Source organism: Anarhichas minor, unplaced genomic scaffold (genome assembly GCF_050575085.1).
Source record: "Anarhichas minor isolate MPS153535 unplaced genomic scaffold, ASM5057508v1 ptg000040l, whole genome shotgun sequence".
Taxonomy (NCBI): Eukaryota; Metazoa; Chordata; class Actinopteri; order Perciformes; family Anarhichadidae; genus Anarhichas; species Anarhichas minor.
The window spans coordinates 1,572,147-1,591,495 of record NW_027466486.1 but is presented as its reverse complement, the minus strand read 5'-3'; the positions used below and the strand labels follow the sequence as shown (position 1 = coordinate 1,591,495).

The window sequence follows — 19,349 nt, the reverse complement described above, 5'->3', positions numbered from 1 at the left end:
ACCCTTATCATGTAACAGCTATTAATTATAGAGTGAAAAATGACTTGTCAGACCACAGAATGACTTTTCTCTCTATATCATCATATTCAGCACATATCATTAGAAACATGACAATATAGTACAACTGGTAATACTAAGTGTGCACCCTCACAGAGTTGAGGAGCTTTGCTTGTAGTCTCTGAGGATGACAGAGGCATATGTCACATTTGTTGGGCTGCACAAAATCGACTCGGAAACCGGCGAATTGGGAAAGGCGCTCGCTGGAGGAGCAGCGCAATCTCGGAAAGGGGACGGAGGCATCAGTGCCAGAGAACCCTCCAATGCTAATTTGACCTCAACCAAGTCCTCCTCGTTGTGAATCTGGGCGTTGTTGTACATGTAGCCGTGGAGAAGGCCAAACTGCTCACGGTCCATCTCATCCTCCTCTAAAGGGGAAGTGGGCTCTTCGTCGTATGGGTCCAGGTACAGAGGCAGGACCGGGTCCTGCTGGATGAGGTGGGCCTGGTGGTACACAGGCATGCCGCCGCTCACGGCCTCAGGCATGCTAATCATATCATCAAGCTCAGGGATATCAATGTTGAATTTACCAACCAGCACCTCCTCCTGCAGGTGGTCCATGATGACACGTCGGGGGATGATGCAATTTGACTGCAGATGCAGAGGTGTATAGAGCTCCACCTCCTCCACGGCTTTCATCAGTCCACAGGCAGGAATCTGCCCGTGGGGCATCATGGGGGGAGTGATGGGGGGGTTGTATCTGATAAGGTCACTCTCGTCCTCCTCGGCCACATTGTACAGGGTCTTAGTGCTGAGGTCGGAGAAGTCCAGGGCTCTGTTTTGGTAGGAATTAGTTAAGGGTTTGATGACAGCCATCTGATTGGAACCTGCTTCCTGTCTCTTCACATGCACTGACAGTCTGTGCCACGTGTGATCCCCTTTTGGAGGATGTCTTGCACCTGGTTCAGACCATGACACAGACTTTCCATTAGAACTATGAACAAAATAAAGATGGCTGTTACTTCACCGGAACCCACAAAGGTGGAGACACAAAAAGCAATTTCGGTTCATGTCAGAATGAATTATCTTGTCGTTTAAATTATTAAAAATATGAATCATGTTGTGCGCAATATTCCAGGGTATCTGCAGGTTTTGGAAGTGTTAATTAAATTAATTAATAATATTTCATCTAATTCATCCATCCATTCTATCCCGCTCATGTGGGACCAGGTTGCATTATTTAATTAATTATGTAATTTGAAAATATTTCTATGTATTGCTGGAAAGTGTATATACATAATTCTATGCTATATTGTTTTCTTTCATGCTTTGGCTGTCATGAGTGTAAAAACAGGCCTTTAAATTTAATTCTGTGTGATATCAAAAAGGTCAAAAAAAAAGTCCTACAGTCCTACTAATTTGGTGAATGCTGCAGAAACCCTGTAATCTATATTAGTGATCCCACTTGTCATCCCTTAGCACACAGAGATGCTTGTTTTAATTTTACCATCAGTTCAAAGGTTAAAATGGCTGTGTGAATTGAGCACTGACCTATATCCGTCACACTTTACAACAGGTGTCCCTATGAAAGTAAATACAGTAAGACATCAGGTTCCCTTCGAGAGGGAATTACAGTACCGTATTTTCCGCACTATAAGGCGCACTTAAAAGCCTTTAATTTTCTCAAAAAACGACAGTGCGCCTTGTAATCCGGAGCGCCTTATATATGGATCAATTGGTTAATTGGTTGATCCATACTGGTTGTACACGGCGCTCTGTCAAAATGTTTCAGTACGACTGGTAAACTACAAAGCCGCACCGCGGTAAACACCGGTACTGTGCTTACTCCTAGTCCAACACCACTTGTGTGTATAAAGACCCCAAAATGGCACCTTTCAAGAGACACGCTTACGACGCTATTCTATTCTATGCGCCTTATAATCCGGTGCGCCCTATATATAAAAACAGTTCTAAAATAGGCCATTCATTGAAGGTGCGCCTTATAATCCGGTGCGCTTTATAGTGCGGAAAATACGGTAAAACCAGCATCCCTGAGGTGCCTCAGGAGCAGGACTCAGACTCAATTAATGAACCTTACCTGCCGTTTCCAGTGTTCTTCTTCCTCCTGAACATGTTGAGCAGGCTGCTGCTTCGGCAGGCAATTTTGCCGTCGCCGACGTGCATGCGCACAGCGTCAGAGGTGGTGAACGCGCTGCGCACGTTCCGCTCAGGTTTGGCAATGATGATGTAGATCTTTGGGGTGAACATACAGCCCAAAGCTACAGTCACACTGAGGCTTACAGAGAAAGATGTGGTGATGATCTTGTAGTTGCTGCCAAAGTAGATTGGCACGAACGCCAGCCATATTATACACGTGGTGTACATGGTGAAGGCGATGTATTTGGCCTCGTTGAAATTTGCAGGGACGTTGCGGGTCTTGAAGGCATAATAAGTGCAGCTCATGATCAGCAAGCCGTTGTAGCCCAGAGGAGCCACAACACCCACGTTGCTGGTGTTGCAGATGAGGAAGACCTCTTTGATGCTGGGGTAGGATTTGATGGGTTCAGGAGGCTCCATGATGATGAGGGTGACCTCCAAAGAGAGCTGGGCACCGATCAGAATGGAGGCAATGACCAATTGAGCCCAAGCACTCATAAACCTCGGTTTCCGGGTGCAAATCTTCTTCTTGCTGCCTGCCAGGATACGGGCGATGCGGTTGGTTTTGGTTACCAGGGCGGAGTAGCACATGGCAGCTGAGAGTCCGACAAGCAGCCTCTGGAGGTAGCAGGAGGCCACGGTGGGACGGGCGATGAGGGTGAAAGGACACATGTAGCCCAGGAAGATCCCTGCGAGGATGATGTAGCAGAGCTCCCGGCTGGAGGATTTGACCACAGGCGTGTCACGGTATAAGACAAAGATGAAGGCAACAAATGACGTGACCAGGATGCCCATGCAGGAGAAAACCACCTGGATAATAGACTCTGGATTGCTCCACTCCAGGCAGCGCACGGGAATTGGCTCACAGCCTGAAAAGGATAAAAACATGACGATATAAACAAGCCAAAATACACTAAAAGCAGCTCATAAAACTTTCAACGTTTCAGCATCAACTTGGTGGTTAGATTTCTGATTATCTAGAGAAAGATGCCTAAATATAAGGTCATTTTGAGAAGAATGAAATTTAAAGTTTTTTAGGCTTTATTATAGGGACACATTCAAAATGAATAAAATACATTTTAGCCTGAGAAAATATACTAAGTCTCAAAGTAGGTTTTTAGCTCAACTATAAATAAACCCTTTTCTACTCAGCCATGGCCGGGCTGGGCTGCAGCCAGCACAGGAGGGGGCCAATGCAGCAGGACAAAGTAAATCACTGCGTTTTTCATGGATCCAAATATGATCTCCTTTCTGCTTCATGTTGAGGGCACACTTTCAATATCTAATTTATGTTTGTTTATTTATTTATTGTAGGACGGCAGGAGGGTTGGGGTTGGAAAACTGCACAAGAATCATTTTAATGTCATCCCTGTGCACCACATTTTTTTGTTTATGTGTGTACCTAAAGGTCATAGTAAAAATATATATATATATATGAAACAGCATGGAGGCAGGATGATCCTATTAAGAAAGTGTCTTGTCTTTGAACAGCACAAGAAGGCCTTTGAAAGTGGGCCAGAAGAAGAGTGGTAAGTGAAGTAGGGCTGCTGTCGGATAAAATGGTGAAGATGATGAATGGCTCTCAGGTGTCATGGGAAAGCAATAAAAATAGGACAGAACAGGTTTATGAAATAGTGCCGCAAAGAATCTTAGCGGGACAAACTGTATGGAATACAGGTGTGGGGGGGGGGGGGGGAGGTGAGTAAAAGCTTGGAGGAACTTAACTTTCTACAGAGCGTCTAATAAGAATCATAAGAATAAGAATGTTTTTGTCTCTAAAAGCATCCATCATGCAACAGGAACTCAGCCTGTGGCCACTGAAATAACCTAAGTTCATCTAAATATACATGTAAAAAATGCAGAACAGTAACATTGTCTGTTCTAATCAGACGGGGCTAATTGTCTTGTCTTTTCTGCATTTCTTTATGCTAAGCTATGCTAATTGGCTGCTTGCTGTCGCCTTATATTTAACAAACCGACAGGAAGGTGGTATCAACCTTCTCATCTTACTCTTGGGGAAAAAAACACATATGCATATTTTCCAAAATGTCAAACTCCTTCTCTAAAAGAAAACCAGCTACAGTTACAAGCAGGTGAGCGTTTACAGCGGTAGGTAAATGGAGAGTGAGGAGTACAAGCCTACCTTCCAGTTCTTCGTCTGGCCACCAGCCCAGCTCACAGGCCTTGCATGTGAACTCGTCCTGGACGACCTCGTTGTCCTTACAGCCGGTGCAGATCCAGCAGCAGCTCACTTCTCCCTTCCTGATCACCTGGTCGACAAAGAAGGTAGAAACATTTTAAAATACTTTCCTACAACTACCCATCTCTACCCTTAGTTTGTTTCAGTGTAGGGAGTCTCACTGACTGTAATATTTTAATAATTGTTTTTAAGACAAAACTAAAGATAGATCAGAAGCATTTATAATAACTGTTGAGTTGCCAGGTTGTGAAAACTCACTTTGAGCAGTTAGATCATTTGACCATTTCTATTTCTAGGAAAGGGCTGCAAATAATCCGGACAAAAAAACATTAATTAACATCTCATTAATACTTACAGCTGTAGACTTAATGATTAAAACCCTTTATTAATGACCAGTGAATGTGTTCAATTATTAGTAATGAATGGAACATTTATAACATTTATCAGCCAATGTGTTTGTTCACAACCTGGCAACCCAGCATTTGATCTTATTAATGACTTAATACTGATCTATAAAGCATTAAATGAGTAAATTATGTATTACCTATCAATACATCCATTAGTTGAAAAAAGAGAATCGTATTCCTAATATTTGAAGATCAGTGACTCCAATGCAGAGACTGAACTACAAAGCTACAACAGAGGTGACATGGTAACAGTGACAATTTGTCCTCAGCAGGAGGGTATCTAAAGGATTTGCCCCTCACCTTGATCTCTCCTTTGGAGCAGGGCTCACTGCAGACGGAGCGGACCATGTCACTGCGGTTCATCTGCATCAATTCATCATCCAGACTGAGTGCGCCCTCATGCCAGGAGCCGATGTTGATGTAGTCATAAACACCCGGCTCCACATGCTGGAAGTTCATAATCTCGTACCTGATGGTGGACAGAAAGCCATGAGTTAGAGGAAGACACGAGTTAACAAGGTTTCACCGGCTGAATCAATTCTTAAAAGGGAAATAAAAGTTTTACTGCCACTTAGCACAAAAACAGCATATTTTATCAACAGGGGGCCAGTCAGGCTCTTGATCAATACTTGTGACTCAGGGATTAGTTCGCCAGGTGCTGATATGTCTTTCATATCTTCCTCTCTGGATTGCAGTAAAACCTCCCCACTGGAATATCAAAACTCACTTGACGGTGCAATTTCAGTTACTCACGGATAAAAGTAGCTGGAAACTATAGCGACTGTGTTCAAAACAAGCAGGATTATTAGTGAGAGGTTTCAGTGTATGTATCATTGAGGAGGCCAGACAATTGCTTTTCTCATTACAATATGGACATTACTATGCATATGTCAATGTTCCCTAATATGACTAGCTGAGAGCAACTTGACGATCACGAAATGATTGAATGAAAATTGTTCTATCAACTTTGTGCACATCATATTTGTACTGACAGGAGTAATTTCAACATCGTCTGCCCTTGAAAGGTTGTTTGGGATGCTGAATAATACATTTGGGGTGCTGGATATTCATAATTGGCTTTTTTATTGTGAGTCATTTTAGAAAAGAAAATATCAGTTTTAGTGTTCCAATTTGCCAACGAATGATTTACACCAAAGAATTAAGACACAGAATGTACTTAATAAAATATTAATTTTTTATTTCACATTTTTCATTTGATTCTGAACGATGTGATTATTGAAATGAAACACAATTTTCATATAATTTACACCATTCTGAAATGGGCTATTCTGCAAAAGAAGCACTTTGACGTTTTATGATTTAAAGTTTAAAGTACAAAAAGTAAAGGTGCGCTGGCCCTTTAAAGTTTAAAGGACCAGTGTGTAGGGTTAGGCGGCATCTAGCTGTGAAGTTGCAGATTTCAAGGAGAACTACGGTGGCCAACACGAAAACTCAAAAAATGGGAATGGCCCTATGTAGAGCCAGTGTTTGATTTGTCCATTCTGGGCTACTGTAGAAACATGGTGGCCGGCTCCGTGAAGAGGACCCGCTCCGTTTGTAGATATAAATGGCTCAGTCTAAGGTAACGAACACGATTCTTACTTTCAGGTGATTAAACACTAAAGAAAACATACTTAATATTATATTCCATTTCTGCCAATAGATCACCCTAAATACTACACACTGTTCCTTTAAATGCATGACTTTTACTTACTACTTAGTGGGGTATTCCTACTTTTACTCAGGTAAACAATCGCTACGTCTTTCTCAACTAAGGTATGTAAAGGAAGTGCGTTTTACCTCCCAGGTGAGTCGCCGTTCTCGTCAAACCATATGTCCTTTCCAGAAACACCCGTGAAGGACGTCTTGAGGAGAAAGTCCAGCAAGTGGCTGCCATCAACGGGCTTCATGTTCTCACAGAGCCCCACGTGACCAGGGCAGAGAACAGTATGCATGTCATGCAGCCCGTGGGCCATGGCGTAGATGGCATTGATGACGAAGCCCATCTTGCTGTCCTGAACGTAGTTGTCCTCCAGACTTTCGTAACCTGCCCACACATTAACAAACAGTAAGGACTCATCTCCAGGACAGTTCTTTAAAAGGGAGAGCCTTACAGGAGGTGCTTCATTGCTGCAAGCGGTAGCATGTTATGCTGTCAGAATAGTCTCTAAATGTCAGGTGTGTCTAGCGTGATGTAACGTATTACAAAGGAGTGATAGGGTGCTCACAGACACATTCTTGTTATTATTCTCTGAATACAGGCAGTGAGCTACACGGCTCTTTGCCTCAGTGGGAGACTGCACTAAAAGAACTGGAAGCCTCAGAAAATGGCTTTAAAGAAACCTTGTTACCATGGCAAGAGTACTCATTTCTGCATTCATGAGTCAGGCTTCAATTAGAGTTGGTCTGCAATACCGTGCAACTGACGTCGTGTCTCGTCAAGCAGAAAAACAAACCGAGCTTTTTCACGTTTGTGATCTGTTGTTCTCTGTTTGTATTGTTTCCCCTCAAACAAACATGATGAGAAAATGAGACAGTGAAGTTCAAACACACCCTATCAGTTCAGTGTAATGCAAGCTAGAAGCAGAGTAAGCAGGGTTTCTTTTAGTTGCTTTGTGTTAAAACATTAACATGTCAACTTAGTGTTATTTCAAAGAGCTGCATCATGCATTCAATATGTTTTGGTGAAACAGAGAAACAGGTAGGTGTGTTTGGCAGCTCCTGGAGCTGGAGATGCTCTTTATTTGTTTCCTTTGTTTGGTGTGGAAAGCATCTTTTGTACAAACAAGTCTTCAAAAAATCAGCACTTGGTAGGAAGGCAACATCTACTTAAATCTTTCTTTCTACCAAATAATTGCCCTCGAACCCTTGTACAATTTAGTATAATCCACAAATTGAGAGCAATTTTTTACAAAAGGAAAGGATCACAATTTTACTTGATCATGAATTTACATCTAAAAAAGTAAAATGATGCTCTTGTTGGCTTCACCCGCCAGTCTCTGTCACCTAAATCCCAAACTCCCTCTTTCATAATTTATGAAAAAGGGAACAGAGTGTGATGTGACGACTGATAATGTAATATCTAAACCCTTTGTATCAACTAAAAAGACACCTTTAGGATTTTAGAGGAGATCTTCATCTATTAACCTGTTGTGAAATGATTTTGTAACTATGCACCATTTCCTCTAAAATCTAATCTGAAATGAGAGAAATTGTCTCATGAATGTGATTTGAAGGGCTTTAATCAGAATGTCCTGGTTCTGTCTGAGTGACACCTTGAGGTGGTCTGCTTATTAACCTGTAGTGAACTGATTTTATAAGCTTGTGACTGAATTTTCGCCTACAAGGCAATATAGAAGATTAGGTGTTCATTCTGACTGTGGTTTAATTTTATTGATGATACAAACCCAAATGTATTCAAGTGACTGAAACTCCATGAGCAGGATTATTGTTACACTGTCAGCAGTCTTCAAAGCTGGTATATTCAAAAAGTCATGGTCACTACCGACCAGTATTATTATTATTATAAGCAATAAGCTCTTTATGTTATTCAGCAATCAGATTAGTTTGAATTTCCTTTTGTTAGCCCTTCTAGAATTTATTAGGGGATATTCATTTGAAATAATAGGAGACAAGAAATTGTTGTTCAATTATTTGTGTGTTTGCAGAATTTCTAAAAAAAACTATTTCAAACTTATTTCTGTAAAATGTTTTTTGGTGCAGTCAAGATTATTTTTTAAGGATTTCTTAATTCTTAATTCTTGGTATTATTCTAATTTTCTCTTTATTTATTTAATAAGTTGAGGCATATGTATCTTAATGTTTTTTTCTTAAATTATACATAGTATTTTATTTTCAAGTAATAAAACTAAACAAAAGTAAATTTTCCACCTCTGTGGACAATAAAGTTGTAATGTTTGTCTACCACGATGTTTTAGTTGATGCAAATACAGAATAAAATGATTTTCTATTACATATTAAAATAACATCGTTAAAGGATTGCTCAGGCTTGGCAGAGATATTCTCATTTCCAGTTCCATAATTTGTCATTTGTCCTTTTCTCCTTTTCTCTGTGTAAGCATTCACACACCGCACAAATCAACATTTAACTGTGTGATACATGAGGCCGACAGGCTTTATGAGCATCCTCCATTGCCGGTGACTTTCTCACCAAATGTTTTAAATCAAGTGATGATCGTTAAAAAAAAAGGACTGCTGGGAAAACGACTGCCTGTGCAGACAAACACATAAACAGTAAATTCAGTTGGGTAGCAGCTGGGTGAGCCTCCGATGGGAACTGCTGGTGATGACCTAGTTTAACAGCTCCTTGGCTTTGACGCTCGCCTCACTCACTGAGCTGCGTGAGCTTCAGTCATGATGCAATGATGTCACGATGTCAGCATGCAAGCAGTTCTGGTCTGCTTTTGAAGTTCAGTCGGCTGCAAGACAACCAGACCTTCTCTGTCCAAATATGAATACAACTGCGATACAATGGCTCTGAAATACGTGTTATCTGTTACAGTAGGGCTTCACTAGTTCTGTGGCTACATGCAACTCAAGCCGGATCAGCCAGTTACCATCTCACTCAAATGTTATTGGGCTGTTTTGTACGACTTGAAAGAGCGTGAGAGCACAAAGTGAGAGCGGATCAATTGTTGGGCTCTCACTGCAGACAAAAAGAAATTAAAACATCCCAATAGCTTCATATATTAGAGGTTTACTGAGATTAGTAGTACGTTTAGGGAGAAAGAAGAATATAAACTGACCACCAAAATGATCACATCATGTGATCAAACCTTAATATCAGTCAACCTCTACGTATATTGCCAAAGTGAGGAGCATTATGATTCCATTCAGAGGGATTCACTCACCGTCTTGGAGTTCTACACCAAAAAAATGAATAAATATATCAATAATAAAATAAAAACAATAGAAGTAACAGGGCAGCAAACAATAACTCTGTCTATCTCCACTTATGAGGCAAAAATAAGTATTTTAATAACTGCTATCAAAATATGATGCCTTGTAGGAATGAATACAAGCTTGAGGAATGTGCACAGTAAAGAAGAGAGGCTCTATTCTCCTAAATAATGTGCAAACGCTGCAAAGGAATAAATGATTAAAACAACGACAACAACAGAAAGTGAAGTGCAATGGCAAAAACAAATTCACTTGAAGAACCCTGAGAGCTGTCAACTGAAAAGGAATAAAATGTTTTATGTTTTTTGCTGCATGCATCATTTTATATTTACGTTTATCAATATGATACATTTTAAAGAATTTTAAAGAAGGATTTTAGAAATACTGAATTAAACAGTAACAAGTACATTGAGATTGAAAACGTAAATATATCTATAGATATATTTGTAAAAGAATTATTTAAGAGCAGTATGCAAAAATATGTTTTGGAAACATGCTTGTTGAGCATTGTTTCGAGAAACCAAGTACTTAAGCTAATGCATTAATTTAGTTCCTTTGTAAAATGTAAAAGATTTAATTTACCTAGATCATCATCCTCTGTAAAGCCAAGTGTCACAGAAATGAACAATGTGAAAAAGAATATGTGTTATTGGTTTGACTTAGAGAGAATTCTCCCCTCTGGCAGTCTAATTCATAATTTAAGAACGTGTTCCAGTTTATGGGGCCTTTTGGCTTCGTCCTCTGGGCACTGCACAGATCAGAACAGTTCGAAAAGACAAGCTGGTGTGCACGCTGGCATAAAAATGTAAACCAGAAAAACTGCAGGAAACATCACAATTGCATGACGAATTGTTTAGCTACCTGAGCAGTTTCGCGCATAATTCAGGTTCTCAAGCGGGTGGCCGGGAAGGCGGCACTGGAAGCGGTACTGCCAGAACTCGGGGAACCACGGGTTGCGGGTGTTGGTGCTGAGCTTGAGCTTCAGGAAGTAGTCATCGAAGGAGGAGACCTCGTCAGACTGCAGCTTCACAGTGATGCCGCCCACGGCCTCCTGTTCGTATCCCTCCACCACCTCGACCCGGTCCGCCCAGCCGTCACTGCAGGGAGAGCAACACACTGCAAATAGTACCACTGGCATAGCACCAGTTTGTGCCTCTCAAGCGTCAACATTACCATTTGAGTCACAGGGCTAAACTTGTGACCTGAGAGGAACCCAGAAGGTCCTTCACAGAACTCTAAAAGATTTTTCAAACCATCATAGTTGGAAATGATGAACTGTATGTCCTTGCTTGCGTTATATCATGTGAACCCAAATTCACGAATTCCAAGTCTTATTAGTAGTACATTTTATATTATGGTGGTACTTTCTATAATTTTGTATTTTAATTTAAAAAGAAAGCTTTTATATTGTCCTTGTTGTTTCCACCATCCTGGAATCAATCGACAGTCTTTTTTATCAACCAGGAACTAAATATATTCCAAATATCTGTTTATTGATATTTATATTTCCGTACCTTGTACGGCAACTGCTGCACAACAATTTCCCTCAAGATAAATAAAGTTACAGTTATCTTATTTGAAGTCAAATAATATGAATCCTTGGGCTGCAAACAAATTCATAAAAATGGTATAACAAGTAACAACCAGTCTGCATCTGACAAAAGGAAAACAGTTGTTGTATGATGCTGGTGAAGCTCCAGAAGTCTCTGACAGTGTTGTGTTTGAAGCCGCATGCAGCCTCACTAACAAGCCTCACACTGAATGCTGCAGAAACCTCTGACTTTGTTTTCCTTCCAGCCTTCCCGCTGAGGGAGCGTGGAGTGCTCACTGTACTTGCCGAACCAAGAAAAAAGAAAAAAGGTCTCCCCGTTCCACAGACACAATCACAAGTCCGGTGAGAATTCGCAGCTTAGTACTGTGGCGGCACAATCTGCCCTAGAGAGGAACGAGTTTCCACCCTCCACACAGACACTTCGGTGTGATTCTTTTTCTCTCCGATATTCATAGTTTGTATTTATAGTTCACATGCTCGTCTATTTGAAAATCAATTCTGCATTGAATCCTCTCACAAAAGATCAGGCTGATGAGACACCATGCTCCCTTCATTTGAGTATTTCTCAGCATCCGTGATGCAAGTGTTTGAAAACTCTACATGCATGAGTGAGAAAGGAAGGAGGAGAACAGGAGAGATGAACAGCATCGTTTCAAGGATGATCTCGCCCGAAAACAACTCCCTAGAATGCAGCAACACACTGAATATTATAAAACAATATACATCATTTTTTCTGGCTACAATATACTGTATATATATATAATAGATATCTTTGTTGATCCCCTGACATACTCTAAGGTGGTGAATATTACATCTACTTATCATTGTTTATGTATTTATTTAGAATACTGACAATGTTAACATTAACCCAGCATTAAAGGCATATCTCAAATGCTGCCTCACATGCTTTTTCTCCCTGCAACGACACAAACACATTTGAGGCAGAACAACAAATCTTTGTATTCAAAACAGAATCACTCTAAGATACTAAACGCTGCACAAAATGCACTTCGTCCACAGAGCAAAAATATCAGTTACCAGCCTTCAAAAACCCACATTTGGCAAAGAAAAGCCGAAGCCAATAGCACGTTTGGCTTGGCTGGCACTTCAAGAATAAACTGACAATGGCTGTCCAGTGAGACAGTATCAACAGTACCTGGCCATCTGCTTCTCAGCATCACACTCCCTCCAGTGCCAAAACCCTACATCCCTGACGTCAACACACACACACATACTGTACATATCATATTCATGAATCATTTAGTTTGAGGGAAGGAGACATTGTCACAAGACATTAGTAAAAGTACTAGCAGAGTATTTATGTCAACTGAATTGTGTTTTATGAAATGAACAAAGAAGAAGATATGTTCAAAGCAAAGCAGATTAGGAGTCAACCGTTTGTCAAGCACAGGATGATAAAACTGATATATTCTTTTGTCATTTCAGTCGAGGGGTTGATCAAATGAGTTGTCTTTTGTTTGAGATGTGTGGGATCTGTTGGTGTGAGAACAGACACTTCTTTCATCCTGCACACAGCAGAAGACGGATGGCCGATGACCAGCGCCCCAGGCATTTTTTTTTCGACTGGCCCACTGCACGGAGCTGCATGTGTTCACTTACTGCATCGTTCTAAAAAACATTTTCCTTTTTCGGTAGTCTCCTTGACCCAGAAAAAGAAACACACACACACCCCTCTGCCAAACTCGCGCCCTCCTTATCTTCCGTGGAGACTTTAGCAGCAGTGCAAATTCAAGTGGAAGGGGTGAGAGAAAGTTTAAACTCCCTTTTTTTTCAGACGTGCATTTCATCATCTGGGTTGAGAAGAAGGTTTTTTTTTTAACTCACTCTCATCAGCCTTTGTGAATAAAGTAGCCACAAATTAATGAACCGCTGTCAGTAAATGAACCGTAGCTTTTATCGTAGGCTATTTCAGGTGCAGCAGCTACTCCTAACAGGACTTGGGGTGAGCTGAGACTCCACAAAGACGGAATGTCTGGTATAAGTGCTGATATGAGCTTTGATGTTCACTGCTCCTCATTCCCCAGCTCATGCTGGAGGTGCTGTCCCATATTAGCCCATCCTGCCTGTGATCTGACAGGGAGAGGGAGAGCTCGCTGCGTGGATGCATTATTCATTACTGAGCCTGACTCAAAGCATCTTCTGCTTTCAGAGGAACTCTCCCAGAAGGAAAAATGAATATTTCGGTTCCATATGAACTTTGTGTATACCATCTATCCTGAGCAGCGGAGGATTATGGTGTAATTTTACTGGAAAATAGTACCATTTCACGTTTTAATGCGTTTAAAATATTGTTATGTGTCATTATTATTATTATTATTATCTATCACTGCATATGAAATGATCAAACGCTCCATAACAGCTACTAAATGGAGCTTGAAGTAAGAATGTTTTGTCAACTTTTATTTCCAAGGACAAAAATGTACCTTCAATCTCAACTTCACAGCAATTCTTGAGGGAAAGTCCTTTAAGTGCTCAGAAAAATGGAAATCCCAACTCCATCTGCTGGGGAAGATCATGTGATACTACTGAAAGCTCCAAAACAGCTAAAAGGATCCTGTGGTCAACTACATTTATCTTCAATATCTCCCCAAATATCATGTCAAAAAATGAGGGAGAAATAGCTGAAGTTATGATCATTTTGAATTACGCGGATACAATAATTATTCCCTCATACGGTACGAATGAAAGCTCAAGAACAGCTACTTAATGGACCTTCTGATGTCAAAAATGACAGGCTCATGTTGGCTGAGAGGTCTGCAAGAAACAAACAGAAAAAGCTCTCACAGCTATTAGCAACTTGAGATATGAGCAACTTAAGATGCTTACCGTTACCCTTGTTTATATTTTTGGCATGTGTATTGGTTTATTGATATTTTCATTTACGCTCTTTATATTTGCACTCTTTCCTACTTTGCACTGCAACTGCTGCACAACAATTTCACTCAAAATGAATAGACCTCATTTCAAGTCAAATAATATGAAATCCTTTGGCTGCAAACAAATTCTAAAAATGGTATAACAAGTAACAACCAGTAGTCTGCATCTGACAAAAGGAAAACAGTTGTTTTATGATGCTGGTGAAGCTCCAGAAGTCTCTGACAGTGTTGTGTTTGAAGCTGCATGCAGCCTCAGTAACAAGCCTCACACTGAATGCTGCAGAAACCTCTGACTTTGTTTTCCTTTCAGCCTTCCCGCTGAGGAGCGGGGAGTGCTCACTGTACTTACAAAACAAGAAAAAAAAGGAAAGTCCACAGACACATTCAAGTCCCGTGAGAGTTTCTTACTTAAACTTTCAATTTGCCAGTTCATCATTGTGTTGACTGAGTTTCAATTCCCTTAAAACCTCTTGAACCCGAGTGCCCCAGTTGCGCACATCTCAACAAACACCAGTTAGGACATGCAGTTAAACATGTAGCAACATATTCATCCTGCATACCCTAAAACGAAACTCCATTCCAACACCAAGCAAATAAATGAGCACACAGCAAAAACAGGCTAACACGCATAACGTTACCTGCACAAACAATATCATTATGAAAGCTGAGACAGCGACCACAACTCACTGAACCAGCAGCAGAAGTAGAATAAAAATAAACATCCCTTTAAACATCCATAACCATAAATTGTGCTGTTTTAGGTAACATTCAGATGTTGGGATTTGGTTTGCAAGAGGTGTTGTGCTACAACTGCATCATTCTAAAGGGATATTCATTGTAAACATGTACAGTTTTGTTAGATTGAGATAAAAGCCTTCATTTATGCTGAGTTCAATCTTCATTTACATATATCCAGTAACATATAATGCACAAGTGTTACCTTTATTATGATACCAAGATCATTCAAATAGACCGTGTAGTTGCAGAGTTCAGTTTGGGCATGTCATTTTGAAACAGGAGCCTGAGCCAGAGGCCGAGGGTTCAAGAGGTCAAGAATGAACTTTCAATGTCAGAAATAGATGCAAAGTCATTAAAGTGCTCAGAAAAAGCAACAACTAAGCAACCTCCGTCTACCCAGATACATGATATGATCAAAAGCTCTAGAAACAGCCACTAAATGGAGCTAGATTGTTGAGATTGAGACTACAATTATCTTCATTATTGACACAAATGTTACTAATCCATGTGGCACTCACAGCTGTTTCTGTTTTTTTATTTTATCTCTACTTTCAGTTTAGTTCTCCTGATGATTATTGTGTCGGATGAGTTTCATGGCCATTAAAATCTTCTTAAAAGACACTGTAGACTTAAAAAAAGAGAGAATTCATTCCATCAATGAGAAAACTTCTCATTCCAAGAAAAAACAACAACAACAACAACCTGACGGACAAAACAGGAAACTCCCGTGGGGGAAAGAATCGCTAACCAACCTGCCAATTAGGAGGAACTCTCCGGCTACTCCGAGCCGTCTCATGGCCATGAGCAGCCCTCGGACCGTCATGCCTTCACAGAAGCAGACAACCACTCTGGCTTTAGGCAGACGCTCACGCAGCTTCCTCAGCAGCCGGTCAAAGTGCTTCTCCCCGGCGTTGCTGTAGATCTTGTCAGAGTGGGCGAGGCAGAGGCCGTCCTGTGAGGCGAGCTCTTTGAACACCTCCATCCCACTCTCGCCGTAGTTACCTGAGAAAGAGGAGAGAAGCCGTTTGGTGGGTTTCATTTCGGAAAGAATCAATGTTTTTTTTTATTCACAGATTCAGTCTGTATTCAGCATCCAAATGGTTTAAACGTTGAACATGGTTTGAACTTAATTTATTCAAGGACGGCTTACTGAGACAAAACATCTCTTCCTTCAGGTTTCAAGTGGTCCGTTGTGTCCTATAACATATTTGTATGCAAATCAAATGCAGGTTGCAACAAGGGCTGGAACCAGCAATTATTTTCTTTATCTTTTTAATTCATTCATTGTTTTTGTCTTTATAATGTCACAAAATACTGAAAGATATATCACATGGTCCCCAAAGGTAAAAGCTCCAAATTGTTGCTTTTGATCGACCAACAATCCAAAACCCAAATACTGTTAGTTTACTCGGAGATAAAACAGACAGATCTAACATTTTAGATCCTGAAAACAGAGGTTTGTCAAAATTGCATGAAAAATTACTCAAACTTTTAATCGGGCGTTTGAATAATTGATGATTTGTTTTCAAGCAATAGTTGCAACAGTAGGTGATACCTGCAGGAGCAACAAAGTAAAACACCTGACGGCAAAACTGACGATGAAGAGAAAAGAACAGAAAAAGTATTTTGTGTCTATTTGCAATTGGCCTTGGTGGACTTTGATGCATGAAAAGGAAGGACCTCTACAGTCGAGACAAAAGAGCTCAGAGGACACCGTGTTCTCTTTCATCCTCTCAAATTGAACCTCTATTTATATGAGTATCATGTAGATGAGCCTCACAAAGGAGTACACGGCTGTCTGCAGCCACCTGCTGTGAAAACATTAGTCTACAAAAGCAATTCACACAACAAAACATTCATTTAAATTTGTGCTGAGCTAGCAGAGGCGGTTATGAGCTCCTGCCTCTGTGCTGCCATGAGTTTCTAAGATGGGCCGTCTTGTCTTTAATTTCCTGCTTGCAGGAAATAAGGCCACAAAGACGGGACTGTTGATTCATTGAAGAAGACCCAAGATTGGGAGCATTTCCATTGTCTCTCAACGGCTCTCAACATGTCGACAGCGAGCCGGGGGCTAACAGCTAACGGTGCTAACAGCGCTAACAGTGCAAACTACAGCGACAAGGCTGTTGAGTGAGTGGGTGCTACTACGGTACCGCGTTATCAGCTGTAATCAGCTGTATGAGAGCAGTGCAGATTGGCAGCAACGAGCTAACCAGTAATGCTCGCTCACATGCACTAAAAGCACGAGCAGTCGGCCCGGCTATGTAACCAAAGCAAGGAGAAGCCCGAATAGCAACACACACACAGAAGGTTAAATCAGCTCCTTTAGAAAGAGGCAGTGCTTTTGATTTTACACCTGAAGTTTAGTTTACTGTTACTCAGCATGGGAAAAACAATTGTATAATGTCTTCTGTGTTTCTGTATTCAAAACTATAGATGTGGGTGGCAGCGAGGGGTCAAAGAAAGGGGCTATAGAGTTGCATCATGGGAGATGTAAGAGCCAGTGTTTTTGGAGCTTAGCCCAGACTTAAAGTTAGGGTACTTTTGCTGCTTCAATTTTGGGAGTTCTCTTTTTAATCTGTCCCTTGTGAGTCCCCCAACTTTATGTAAGTGCAATACCAAATCAAATGTGTCTTACCCTCTGTGTGCACTGCAGACACATAGGTCCAGTTGTACCGTTTGACGATATCCAGGAGGGCCCTGGCCTGAAGAGTGTCTGAGGGCACCACCCTGAGGAAGTACTTAAATAATGTCTTATCACTGAGGTCGATACTGGTTGCAGAGTAGGCAATCTGCGGGATGTTGAACAGCTGCAGGAGGTTTTGAACTTGAATTGCGACTGAGCTGGAGCCGGGCCCGATGACCCCCGCGATGGGCTTCTTGGTTGATGGCGGCTGGCTGGAGGGAACCCCCTCGATGCACCACCTGGAGCCGTCCTTGTCGTCCCGGATGGAGATGAGAGAGTCTCGTATGAACTCGATGCTCTGCTCCAGAGCCACCGACGAATGCCAGCAGGAGTCCCGGATCTCACAGCCCAGGGTGATGTTGGGCAACAGGTTCGGGTCCGAGTTAATCCGATCCAAGGCGTGGAACATGGCCTCCACTCTTTGGATGCCGTACTGCTCTCGGACCTCTCCACACTTCCTCTCTGCCACCTTCTCGGCTGATGGTTGGTGGTGAACAGAGAAGAGGGCACCGATTATAATATCCCCGTCCATCCTCGCCACCAGGCGAGAGGCTGAGTTCGGCACCGCTGACCTCTCATACTTGCCGTTAGACAACACGAAAGCCCCAAACAGTAAAATGCTTATGGCAGTCAGGTAAATCATATTCGACATTGTGCCACAGCTGCTGAATGTAGAATCATGTCCACTTTGCCATAATGGAGGTCCATCAATCCACGTTTGGATAAAATGGAAATTAACTGCTTCTTCTTCAGATTGTCAACCTGTATGAGAGACGTGGAGCATTAATTCCTGTTTTTCACACATGTAACTATAAATCTAGCCTTCATACAAACCTTGTCTGGTTCCAGTTTCTCAATTTTGAACTAGATTTAATTATTTTCTTTGTTATCTATGATAGTAAACTAACTATCTTTGTGTTTTAGACTGTTGGTTGGACAAAACAAATAATTTGAATACATCACATTCAGCTTTTTTTTCAATTTTTCCTATCCTCGGACAGTCTATTTGCAACAAGATTAAACGTAAATTCAAGATAATTAAAATTAATTGATGACAATAAGGCACCCACCCCACACACACACACACACACACACACACACACATACACGCACACAAATCTAAAAATGTTAAAAGTCATAACACCTCCCTCGTCTTCTAATCACAAATAATACATAAAATCGTACATAAAAGTTGCATCAAAAACATGCAAAAAGGCAAATTTATTGGAGTCCTGTTGCATTAAAGTATGCTGTGATCTACAGGGTGGAAGCTTAAACAATTGATATCAACAGTGATCATTAATGACAAGCTTTGAGGACAGTAAGATCTAGATCTCAGAGATAAAAAGTTACCTCTGTAACAAGGGAACGTTTTGAGTTTCAGCACCACAGACAGCTGCCTGCATCTCTCAGCTGATTTCGTTCATGCAAGCTGATCCATTTCAACCTGCGACTGTTTCTTCAACTTTTACCCCTGAAAGCATCACACAAGGACACCGCGAGGTGCTTCATTTGAAGACCGTCTGTCAGCTCACGCTATAGCTCCTCAGTCGCAGCTCCACAGCCTGTGTCACATTTTCAACATCGTCACCTACCTACAGCATGCACATGCATCCCAATTAAAAGGGTGAAGCTTAATTAATAGAGCAGACTAAGAAAACGCTGCCGTATTAAGTCAACTGAGTCTGCAAAACACCTAATAACTGACGTTACGTTACCTACCTGCACCAGACATAGCGGGTCTCCTCTGAAGCAGCCAGACTGGACTCTTCTGCCGAGAAAACACTGTGGGACT

The 19,349-nt window shown here is 41.3% G+C and overlaps 1 protein-coding gene across 1 annotated transcript; it reads right to left on the bottom strand.

Annotated features, from left to right (window-relative positions):
* Positions 1-147: 147 nt before the first annotated feature.
* grm1b (glutamate receptor, metabotropic 1b) lies at positions 148-18,206 on the bottom strand. The gene is made up of 8 exons (XM_076108129.1): positions 17,507-18,206; positions 15,621-15,870; positions 10,543-10,778; positions 6,562-6,808; positions 5,062-5,230; positions 4,298-4,424; positions 2,096-3,023; positions 148-991 (listed from the first exon to the last, which is right to left on the bottom strand). Exons 1-8 carry the CDS (start codon positions 18,204-18,206, stop codon positions 148-150), a joined length of 3,501 nt encoding a protein of 1,166 aa, XP_075964244.1.
* Positions 18,207-19,349: the final 1,143 nt, after the last annotated feature.

Coding starts and splice junctions, on each gene's coding strand:
- grm1b (XM_076108129.1), bottom strand. CDS start 18,206: ATGTCGAATATGATTTACCTGACTGCCATAAGCATTTTACTGTTTGGG. Junction 10,779..15,620: donor GAGTTCCTCCTAATTGGCAG/GTTGGTTAGCGA, acceptor CTCTCCCTGCAG/TGACGGCTGGGCGGACCGGG. Junction 4,425..5,061: donor GCTCCAAAGGAGAGATCAAG/GTGAGGGGCAAA, acceptor TTTGTCGACCAG/GTGATCAGGAAGGGAGAAGT.